The sequence below is a fragment of the Dendronephthya gigantea genome, unplaced genomic scaffold (assembly GCF_004324835.1).
Source record: "Dendronephthya gigantea isolate DGI-Jeju-01 unplaced genomic scaffold, DenGig_1.0 000004F, whole genome shotgun sequence".
Classification (NCBI taxonomy): domain Eukaryota; kingdom Metazoa; phylum Cnidaria; class Anthozoa; order Malacalcyonacea; family Nephtheidae; genus Dendronephthya; species Dendronephthya gigantea.
Genome location: NW_021163014.1, coordinates 3,944,482 through 3,956,947, shown reverse-complemented (window position 1 = coordinate 3,956,947; position 12,466 = coordinate 3,944,482). Strand labels below are relative to the sequence as shown.

At 35.9% G+C, this 12,466-nt stretch overlaps 1 protein-coding gene across 1 annotated transcript in view; it reads left to right on the top strand.

Annotated features, from left to right (window-relative positions):
- LOC114515592 (cubilin-like) overlaps window positions 1-11,269 on the top strand; it is a 36,345-nt gene extending 25,076 nt beyond the window's left edge. The window contains exons 18-22 of the mRNA XM_028534882.1: window positions 2,834-2,970; window positions 3,668-3,872; window positions 5,457-5,599; window positions 5,977-6,163; window positions 10,980-11,269. Coding sequence (XP_028390683.1) covers window positions 2,834-2,970; window positions 3,668-3,872; window positions 5,457-5,599; window positions 5,977-6,163; window positions 10,980-11,044 — 737 coding nt within the window. The 3' untranslated portion in view covers window positions 11,045-11,269. The remainder of the gene's footprint in view (window positions 1-2,833; window positions 2,971-3,667; window positions 3,873-5,456; window positions 5,600-5,976; window positions 6,164-10,979) is intronic.
- Window positions 11,270-12,466: the final 1,197 nt, after the last annotated feature.

Sequence of the window (12,466 nt, the reverse complement as noted above, 5' to 3'; positions counted from 1 at the left end):
GGGAATCGAGTTTGGCCACGATCATCCAATCATTCCGAATAAACATGACATGAAAGGTTGCCAGACCTTCAAAATGGCTTGGCTGAGGTTAGAGTAGTTGTTAAGCTTGGTGGTTACAATTTAATAGGATGCATTTACTCACATTAAAACAACAATTGTTTACAAACTTTGCTGACATTTTTCAAAAAATATGTGGGTAGATGCTACCTCGAAATATATATAATTATATGATAAACTAAAGATTTCGCCAGACAAAATGGATTGATCATGATGCTTTCATGCATGTCTTATTTTAATAATCTGTCCGGGGAAATCTTGATTAGTTAATTTTACTGTAAGCAGGAGGCACAAATTGTGTCACAAGTAGATGTCTCGAAGATGTTGAGGATCGATGTTTCTTAAAATGGTGAGTATAAACTCCCCTGTGCATGCATTTGGCATCGTCGTTTCTATATGGGCGGCAGCATTGCTATATGCTTTGCAGAAAATTATTTGCACTCTTTGTGATTTAAAAACCCGGTTTCTATATGGGCCGTCTGCTATTGCTATATGCTTTAGTGAAAATACTGTGCACTCTTTTCTTGCTGCCGGGGTTGAGTATTAAGTTGCTTTGCAGGGCGGATATTCGGACCTTCGGGATTGCGGATTGCCGGCGATCGTTTGAAATGAAGATTTCGAAAATTATCCCATTAATTTACGCGTTCTATTTCTTTAGGTCACTATTGTTAGGCTCATGCAGGTAGCTTAGGTATTTTTACACAGTTAACTATGTAGATGGTCGAATATATGGGGGGAAATAAAATATTTCCTGATGAATATATTGACCACCAAGAATTTAGTTAGCTAATTTAATATCACAAGTATTAATTAGCGATATACTGGCTCATAAGTCATAACACATGCATATGTGATCGTATGGTCACAAAACATATCACTTATATGAAAAAATATGGCGGCAGAAATAGCAACATTGCAGCTTTAGCTTTGCGAAGAAAATATGGCGATGGTGCACGCAGTCAATAAAATAGATTATTATCAAACTTTAAAATATTCTTAACGTATAATGATGCCCTTATAGTCGTTACTGACATTACTGTGTATAGGCGACATTCCGCGACAAGCTTGACTGCAGGTAGAGGCTACTGGTGTTGCTGCACGGGACATATTCGGTGTGCACTAGGTAAATATCCAAGCTTATATTTTAAATATTTTAGTACCGCGCAATGCATTGCTGAAATTGAAATGTGGATTTTCACGTGTATAAATGGTTTGGATATTTAATGTAGTATTTATACCAAATAAGTTTTGACAGCATGCAAGCACACGTTACTACGCTGGTTCGCATACAAACGAACTTTGCCTATGTGATATTCTGTATTAATGTCTGGTTATCATCTGTAAACAACTTGATCCTTGCGCTAATTAATTTAATCGTTTGCGCGTCAAAGAGTATAAGCAAAAGTGTACAGTGGAATCTCTTGTGTTTAGTTTAACATAAAATATGTATCCAGTAGCTCAAACTCAACCAAACTGAGACGGTGCATGACCGATGACATTGCCTATGATATTATTATCGAAGCCAGGCCATTTATGGCAATCTTCGTTTACTCTCGGTTTAGAGCCGTGTTAATAAAACGGATGCATGCTGTATGTGTTTATATGTCTTTAACCACTCATACATATAGTTTGTCTGTGGAGAGATTTACAAAATCTGTAACGTTGTTGCAAATGAACACGCGCTGAATATCTTAATGGGTATAGTTGCAGATGATGCATTGATTAATTTGACATAAGGATGATAATTTGTACTAATAACTGAAGGCTTTCTAACGATTAACCCGAATTTTGATGCAAAATGCAAATGTATATATGTATATAAAGTATATAATATTGTGATTTAGGTAGTATAGCTATAAATAATCTTAGTTAAGCATTGAAATGAAGGTATAGCTATTTATGTACACGCGCATATTTGCGCCAACACATGTTACGTGTTTGAAAATATTTCCTATTCTTTTAATTAGTCAATAATATCTTGCGTCAATCATACGCGCAACAGGCGTTCAGACTAATTCGTTAAAACCGTTCATAAACATAAATCGTTCAAACGGCTTCTGATTGAACGTTTATTTATCCGTTCGTATTCTCGACTTTAAACGTTCACATTTTTAGCTGAATTCGTCAAAACGTTTTCTGGGTTCGTTGAAACGTTATTACAGATCGTTCACTACCCGTTCGTTATCCGTTCGTTTTGCCGTTTCAACGAAATATCGTTAACGTACGTTTTCCCGTGGAAGGTCACATATTATATAGGCCAAGGCATTTAAAAACAGGCACGATCTAAGTAATATATGCATGGCAGTGCTTTGTCCGCCCTTGAGCTGGCAAACGTTCCATCACACTTCCACTCGGATCAAAAGCGAAACAAATTTCCGCAAAAATGCAGTACGATAACTAAACTGCGTAAAATTATTTTACTTTAACGAGGAGAATTTCATTTCGTCATTCTACTCCGTCATTTCAAAACTTATTATTTCGCGGAAGTAAAAGAATGTTATTAGGATTAGAAAATCTGCAGTTAAGAGGGAATAATTATGTCATTAATCAACCAAAATCCTCAGTGTATGAGTGCAAGAACTGCTAAGGATCCTTTAACCTATTTACAAGGTCTGACTCTTGAAATTTGATCGCTTAAACCCAAAAAGGAGTGATTTAGATAGGGAAACTTTTGATAATTTGATAAAGCATGCAATCAGTCAGGTTCCAAAATCTGTGTAATCTTAACTGTTTATAACTTTGTGTATGTGTTACCTGTTGTTTTATTTTGTTGCAGATTCGTGCGGCAAAGCTTACCTATATACTCCTGGAACCCTCAAAAGCCCTGATTTATACTCTAATAAAGTAGACTGTGTGTGGAAAATTTATAACGTTCATGAGACATCTATTTTCCTCGAATTTTTGCATTTATCGGTAGGTTTTGTTAGCGGCTGTTTTTAGGTTATTGTTCTTTGAAAATATAATCATATTTCTCTTATCATCGCCAGCAATTTCGCCCATGTACAGGACATGCGGTACAACGATTGCTTCACATATGTGAATTGAATGGGAAAGAACAGTTTAAGATGAAGCGATTTGAAATATAAATGGTTCTGAAACAAATTGGAGTAAAGAGAAATAAAGTTGGAATAAAGACTATAAAGTTGAACGAATTATTAGTGCATGTTTAGCTACTAAGCCATATATATACTGTATTTCGGTCTTCGGTATATAGTGGGAAAGTAATAAATCTCAAATGAAGATAAATGCATGTTTTTTACAGAGTAGTGAATTCTTTATCAGGAATACTATTGCATCTGCGCAAATTCAAAAACTAAAATATACTGTCAACTTTCCTGTTTTCATACCAATTTCTTTGAAAAGCTTGGTATCAATTTATCACGAAAATATTTTAGTTTTCGAAAACAAACAGATAGACAAGATATGTATATTCGTGGCACATTGCCTTCTAAATTAAGGGCAGTCGACTCCTCCCTGTTATAAAATTAAAGTTTCAGCGTGTCCGAGGTTTCATGCATGTGAAAATCATGTGGATTTTTCGTAAAGGTACTGCTCATATTGCATGGTGTTTGTATTATATATAACTTGCACATAATTGCTTTGCTTTTAGAGAAAAAACAGCTCCTGGTGTGAATATGAATATTTGGATGTTTATGACGGTCAATCTATAAAATCGGCAAAACTCGGGCGATATTATGGAGGCCAATTCCCAATGTATCTGGTATCATCTGGTCCCAGTTTATTCATCGTATATCACAAGGATAGTATATATAAGGATCGATGTGGGTTTGCGTTTCGTTATGCTAACGTAAACGGTAAGATTAGAAATAATAATAACTCACTGAAAATAATGCCCAGATTTTAGGATCTGCGGAGAGATATCCTCTTGTAAGCATTTATCAATATTTTTTTCCCTGCGCGACCAACTAACATTAATGACTAAAAAGTTAAATTTTAAATCTAATTCCCTGTTGGGTGTATCAAGAGCTCTCATATGGTAAATTATGGTAGAACTGCAAAATCATACAGTTTTTCAAGTATTATTCAAAATAGAATTATAGAGTTTTTTTCACTGGTTGACCGCTCTAAAAATCTAAAAGAGAATGAGAAGGTGTGTTTTATTTCAAGAAATAAATGACGGTACCAATTAAGTGTTTTATCACCAAACAGTACGTAAAATGTCAACGAACTAAACCTAAAAAATTATCTGAAATAACATCTAGGAGTTGTAGTATAAAAGACTAGATTATTTTTAACTGTACTTAAGGACAGGATTGGCCAATCAAAGTGGTGTATTTCTGAGTTCTTTTGTTTACAGAACTTATAAATGCATGTGCATGTCGTTTGATAAGACAATCCACGTGCAGGCTTTTTAAAAACAAAAAATACGAATTGGGAATTAACTCTGTAGCCCGCAAGTACCATGTATTTAGTTGGATTTGCAGAATACGTAGCTGCTACTATAAGCATTATAATGCATAGGCTAAAGTTTTGATGGTGTTTGATTTCACCTCGATTTACATGGCCTGAACACAGACCTCCGTTTCGCCCGCCTAAAAAAAATTCGCAGGGAGACGCAAAGACTTTGCAAAGGTCTGAGAAAAAAGTTATCAAAAGATCTTTCTGCTCACTTTGCTCCTTTTAGTAGTCAACGCTGATGCATGATTGATACATTTGACATCCAATTCAATACTAATTTTCTTGTAAACATTCACGGGGTATCTCTGCCGAGTGTGCCTTTTGTTTCGGTAATGCTAAAGTTCACACACAAGTGCATGTTTACTAATAATAAAGAAATTGTCTCTGAAGAAGGGTTGAATGTATATACAGGTACATGCATTGAGTGTGCGGATTCTGCTTTTTCATTAAACGAATTCGAAGGAACTAGCGACACATTCCCAATTCCAAGACGTTTCAATTTTTTTACTTATCGCACGCTAATAACGTTACACAGGTCGACTGGCCGTTTCCGAGAACATATCCATTTAAGTAATCGTAAAAATATCTACTCAAATATAAAATAAATACATACATTGTCAATTTCACATAATTGCTGAAGATTACCAACGACCTTTGAAAACATCCTTTCATGTGCGCGTTAGTCAATCAAAAGCTCTGCATGTTAATTAGCTATTCAGCTTTGTTGCTAGTGTTTATATACACATAGCTTTCGAAAACATTTTCCTTTCTTTCGGCTTTTTTTAAGTTATTCTTTACCTATGGTTGACTTTTTTGGCAATGGGAAGGATATTTAAAAAATATTCAATCTATTACTTGCGGTATTTAACGTTTATATATGTTTATGCCAAAATAAGAAAAATAAAAAAATAAGACATGTCGGTAAATAAAAATTGCCTTCATATACTTTTTCCTAATATGTTTGTACTGTTTTTTTGCAGAATCGTGTGGAAAAACATATCTGCAAACTCCTGGAACACTCAAAATTGACCATCCAGCTTTTTACTGGAACCTGATGGACTGTGTCTGGACAATTTTTAACACTGGTGGGAAGCCTATCCTCCTCCAGTTTTCTCAATTCTCGGTAGGTTATATTAACTGTTCTTTTTCCTTTTACCCAGAAATTTTTATTGTACTACCTAGGAATTCAAATGTTAATTAATTTTAAGTAGACCATGTACCAACGTTCTTCATGGGTATGCGAAGGTTGAAACTAGTACTGGTGACAGTTATATAGAACCCCAGTCCCCTACAAACTCGTGCTAAGGACAGTTCGTGCTCTCGTGCTGAAACAAAACATGTTGGATCTTGTAGCGGCTATAAAATAATGGGCAGTTCTATTTTTTTCTCCGAATGACCAATGCAGCAAACCAACCACTTCATATACATCGGTCATTATTGATCGATATGCCAATGACAACTGATTAAAATCAATCTTTCGTGTAATTCATCTTATTTTAGCTGAAAAGTAGTGATGAGTGCAACTATGAGCATTTGACCGTTTATGACGGTAATTTCTTCATGCGGTATTGTGGAAACAAATTGCCTGGAGAACTAGTATCATCTGGACCAAATCTAACCATCGTATTTCACACAAATAATTTCTGGCCAGGAAGTGAATTTGTCTTAAAAGTCTCCGACGCAAATGGTAAGATGTTAACCTTAACTAACCTAAAGGCCCTAGATGTTACACGATGCATTTTTTCTTGCAACTTGCAAAACAATTCTACTTTTGTAAGATGTAAATTTGGCCATACAGAATTTTATAGTAATTAATCATGATGAACTTTTATCGTAAGTAATGTCCTGCATTTCTGGTTATGATTTTTATCTGAACCATATAACTTAATCAACCAAGCACATTCCCATTTTCAGAAAATTCGAAGGGCGGAACTAAGTGGTATATATTTGCAATAACCGCTGTAGCTGGACTCCTCTTTGGCTTTTTCATTGCATGTATGCTGGCGTGCTATCGTCGTCGAAGGTTCAACCGGCGTATTTTATATCACCAAAAAATATCAAACCTCGGTCTTTTATGTACGGACTTCGCTATCGCTCGGTCCGTACTGTCAATACCTCGGTCTGATATTTTTCTAGTACGGACCTTAAATTCGGGTAATAAGTGGTATTTATTATATGACAATGTTTGTTTTTGTAAATCCTGCAATTTGATTGGCTGCTGACGAGGCGGGATTTTCCCATATTGCCCACGGGCAATACGCCCAATTTTTTATGCCTTCGGGAAAAACAACAGCAATTCGAAATGAATTATTATTCGTGTTTATGGTTTTCCCAAATTAAGTCATATAATAAATAACTTACTGACTTCGATTGTTCGGTCTGTACGGTAAAATATCAAACCTCGGTCGTGCCGTATTGACCTCGCTATCGCTCGGTCAATACGGCACGACCTCGGTTTGATATTTTACCGTACAGACCTCACTCTCAGTCAGTAAGTTCTTAATATGCTCCCTCACTAATATTTCAAACACGAGGTATAATTCGCAGTTCCTTTCATGCAGTCTCGCTACTCGTTACTCGCCAGTGTCTTGCGCAGTCTTGCATCGAGTTACTCACGGACTGTACTGACCGTATATTAACTGACTATTGACCGAGCGTGAGGTCTGTACTGTGATATTAATATCAGACCGAGGATCTTTAGCAAAAAAACCTCGGTCTGATATATTTCACAGTACAGGAGCTTGCTGAGGTAAAAGCCTCGCAAGGTCTTTAGCTTATCTAATATAGCTCTCGTGTGCGGTGGGCTTAATAACTATTTTCACGTCAGAGCACTTAATATGGCTATATGTATATACAAAATATTTAAACTTTCTAACAGAAAGTTTACCAAAATGACTGAGATATACATATTTATATTAAAATATAGTTCACCATTTTTAAACCTGTATAATAAACACATAGTACGGAACCTCAGCTTGGTTAAATTTTAATTTTTGCGAGATGTTGAAAGCAATAAAACACCAAACTATATGAACATACCACTTTTTGCGTCATCTTTTCCCGTGTTATGGCATCTACTTATCCAGCAAAAACTCGAGAACAATTTAACACGCACGATCGTTAAGTGTAAATTATGCAGAATGGCTGAGGAATGAGGAGAAAACATTTCTCATGAATTAATCAACAAAAGGCTACTGAATAAATTTGCCCGCAAAAACACGTATAATCTTATGGATGCAAGTCTTATTTGTGCTCAACAAACTGAAAACTTTCTAACTCAGTCTAATCAGCAACAACAGCAACCTTCATTTTGAATACAACTAATAAAAATTAATGTCCGTGTATTCAACCACAAGACGGCAGGAGTACACTTTTCACTTTGTCGATCAGAGTGATATGAAAGTGATCATCGAGTAATGGGGAAAAAGTATCTTAATAACTGTATACAAATATTGTTGAAAAATAGTTTTTGAGGTGCATCTCAAACGCCAGGCAATTAACATAGCCATGCGGTTCAGTTTTCAGTTCATGAATTCAGATCAGTGTCGCTTCTATCATAGCAGCACCTAAAAGAAAATAATGGCGATCAAACATCACTCTAGAAAATTGATGCATTTCATCACGTTGGGGACAACATTTATGCGTCTTTATAAGCTTCTAAAATAGCTGCGTAAATAAAGCTATAGAGTCTTTATGAACCAGCTCTACATGGCGTGGACATTTGGCGATGCCTATACCAACAACGAGCATGCAGGAATTGGGGCTAAAATGTACCTAATAATTATGCTGCGAGTGTGCAATTTAAATCCTAAAAATATTCTTTAATTCACTGGAACATACTTGAGCATCATCTCGACTTGTCCTCAAATTGTCAGTGCATGGTTAAAGATCGATAAAATTAATTATGTTTTGGACGTGGACAACTATGCAGACTTCTCAATAGGCGACTTGCGCTTTAGACTAATTTTTCATCGAATTAACAAGAAGAAAATAAATAATCACAGTCAGAAAGATCTTACTTGAATTAGTGCAAATGCCAAGTTTGACTGCGAAATTTTGTAAAATACGAAAAATATAGCCATGCGAAGTTGGCAAATTTTGTATACTTTTGCATTACGTGCGGGAATGTGTAACTAATTTACCGTTTTTTTCCTCGAACGATTCACGGGCTCACGTTAAAATGCATGACCGTGGATAAAGGATTTAAATTTTGGTTTTTCCATCAAATACTGCTTTAACAGGCAATGTGTGGAAGTTTTACGTTGGAATTCTCAGCCACTAAAACTCTACATGCAGATGTCATGTATCATTGTTGTCTCCGTTTTATAGCTCATCTAAATAATATTGGTAGCAACAGCTAAATTTTGCCCTCAAGAAAGAGCAATATCGCTCTCAGGCATCACACACCCCTGCCCGGTCTCGTTAATTTGACGGACGCGTGTATATATTATATGTATACTGATGATGGTAAGCCACCTGTGCCGTAGCCGGAGTGCACCGTGTACGCCTGCCCAGGCGTCTTGTTTAGTACCAACTTTCGGCTCTACAACAAAGAATACAAAATTCATAAACTTAGTATGGCTGTGTTTTCCCAAATTTACAACAATTCGCAGGCAAATTTGGCAGTTTTAGTAAGTTTAATAATCTCTTCCAGTTTAAGAAAATATTCTTTTTATCACGGGTAGGAAATTAGTTGAAAGCGCAAGTCGTCCATTATGGGTTACATAGAAAGCAAATTTTATTAATTAAATAGAAAGCAAAATTATTAATCTGCCTATAAGACCGTGACCGGCCTGAAAAACAAAGCGCGCCTCGCCCGCGCGGGATGAGCGTGCGTAAAGGCTATTCTCCATTACCGTTCGCTTCACCCGCGCGGGCGAAGCGGCTTTTGAAAATCTGCCCATGAGACCGTGACCGGCCTGAAAAACAAAGCGCGCCTCGCCCGCGCGGGCGGAGCGTGCGTAATGGAGAATCGCCTTAATAGAGAATCGCCTTAAGTTTCTTAGTAACGTACACGCACTTGACATTAGCAAAGATGCACTGGATTAGTAACACCAGACTCGAATAGTAGAACTTGATCCTGAATCGATGATCGAGTAAAATATTGAGTTGCATGATTAATATTAAGACATGGCCTTGATTAGAGAAACTCAGGTGGATCTTAAAGCATGGACAAGGCACGCAGTAATAATACTTTTCCATGCCATACTACAAAATATCGTTATGTTTGTACGAACGATTTTATTTTCTAATTGAAATTTTAGCAAATTGAGAGATTATTTTATATGAAAATATATCTCACCATTTTTGCTCCTATTATAACCGCATAGTACGTCGAATCTTTCAAAAAGTTTTAGTGACTCTGACTCATTCTGTGTATTACAAAATAACACCAAGCCATGGACATTTCACAATTTAATGTATAAATAATTTTGCCTTATTAAACAATTTTTGCTTACATTCGGCTGCCTTCTCAAAATATTTTCCGCGTTCATGATTAGTTTTTGACTTAACAATACAAAAATATAATGATGAAGAACTCTTTTACATTGAACGTCAATCGAATCTCAGTTATAGTTTCCTGTATGTTAATCAATGATGTAAATCAAGGTGTAATCAAATTAATAAACGAATTAGATATAATAATTAAAGTAAGTTAGGCTGTCTGAAACCACAGTTAATAGAATATATATGGTTTGGAGACTAAATGAAAATACGTCATGTCAAACCTGTTGTCCAGGTTTATGCAAAAAATGGTTCCTTGTTCATCATGTCTCTATTGTATTTTAGCAAAACTTACCAATGGCAATCGTCTTGCTAATAGGCACCTCAACCTTGACCTGAAAAAATGTTAATTAAAAGATTGCTATATATTGGTTTATCGTGCAAAATACAATAGACATGTAATGGGAAATGTGCAATTTGTTTTTGCATAAATCTACCTGAAGATACATAGTTAAACAGTTGTATTGTATGAGGTTTCAAACCTTGTATATTCTATTAAGTGTGCTGAAAAAACAATAAACTATGATAATTCAATATTTACCTTGAAAGCGTTTTCAGTCGCGCGGATATAGCTCGCTAGGAAAGGCAAGAAAAAGTCATGCCTTCTCAAAATAACACGCCTAGAGCTAAATAAATTGCTGCTTTGAGCATTAGCAAGGGCAATTATCCAATCAGTATTGAATATCAGGGCAACTAATGCCATTCGAAAAGAGCATGAGTAGAACTTCAGACGCGCATGAAACGAACTTTATTATTGAAGAGCTGACAACTTGGCAACAGGCGTCACATGCATTTTCAGTCATGGTGGCCATGACAAGCATGACCTGTAGCTGCAGCTGCTACGCCACTGCTTTCAGCTATTATATTGTTATTGAGTACTTGAGTTTACCTTTATACGTCCTTGTTGAAATTTTAAGTATCGTTGCTGTAATTAACTTTTGAATATCTAAGCCTGCTGCAATATTATACCGATATCCTTACATTTTGTTTTATTTTAGGAATTCTGACAAGCGAGTGCATGCCTAGATTTGCCTTGTGTGTTACTGAAGTCATGGAACTTTGAGATGATTTGAGGGCAATTCGTTCCCCCGTTCCGCCAATGATCCTTCATCGAGGAAAAATATTGAAATCGGAAAAAATTGAAATCGGAAACGATTTTCGCCATATGGAATGTGTAATATAACACAGAAAACGTGCGAGTATTACTGTATAAATTATATTGATTAGCAAATGTGCTCGTATGGAACCTAATCCTGAATTAAAGTTGTTGACTCTATATAATGGACGACTTGCGCTTTAGACGAATTTCTTACCTCGGCGATAAAAAGGACATTTTCTGAAAGAGCTTACTAAAATAAGTAAAACTGCCAAGTTTGACTGCGAATTGTAGTAAAATACGGAAAATATAGCCATGCGAATTTGTCGATTTTTGTATACTTTTGTATTACGACCGGAAGTTTGTAACTAATTTAGTTACACATTTCCGCACGTAATACAAAAGTATACAAAATTTGCCAACTTCGCATGGCTATATTTTCCGTATTTTACAAAATTTCGCAGCCAAACTTGGCAGTTTTACTAATTTAAGTAAGATCTTTCTAGCTGGGGTGATTTATTTTCCTCTAGTTACTTCGATCAAAAGTTAGTCTAAAGCGCAAGTCGTCCATTGTATCATATGATTTGACACGATGTCTGACTCTGGCCTGAGAACTACTTCCCCTCCACAGTGACAGCGCCAGGTGGGGAATTTTTAGAGAGGAACCTGCGCCATTATTGACAACAAACTAGCGGCAAAAAATTACGTCACCTACGGATAATTTTCAATGTCGTGTAGGTGGCAAAACATTGAGAATTATCTATAGGTTTTTAGCCAATCACAATCGAGATGGCATTAGTAATGCATAATAATTATAATTGTTGTAAGTTAATAAATAATCTGGGCTAATTAATTTGGGACATTAGTTAAAGTGTAAGTCAAGTCCGCGTATGTAAACAAACGGTTTGTTTATATTTTGAACTTCATTATCTTTTAAAATACGATGTACTGTCTGAAGCACGTTCTAAGACTATTTAGGTTCGTTACGCTTCTAAATTAATATGAACTAGAGTTTATGTTAAGAAAAAATAAGAAACATGCGAAATTTAGGCAAGTGAGGGCCCTTCCTTGTTATGGGCAGAACCTATGCGCAGAACGGACTTGACTTCCACTTTAATGCTTTACTTTAATACTTCCACTTTAATATTTCATCAAAACATAAGCCTAATGTGAGCGACATTTGCCCAGACAAGTTTGCGCAAGCGCATTTGCCACATGGTGTCATGGTCGGCACTAGATCATAGACAACATACGCACATATCTGAAACTGCTATACATAACGGTCAGCGATGTTGCATTTGCCTGATACTTAATATAAATGTGGTCTTATTATATTTAAAATACTTTGTATAAAATAATATACATTTTGTATTTTTATGCAACTCAGGA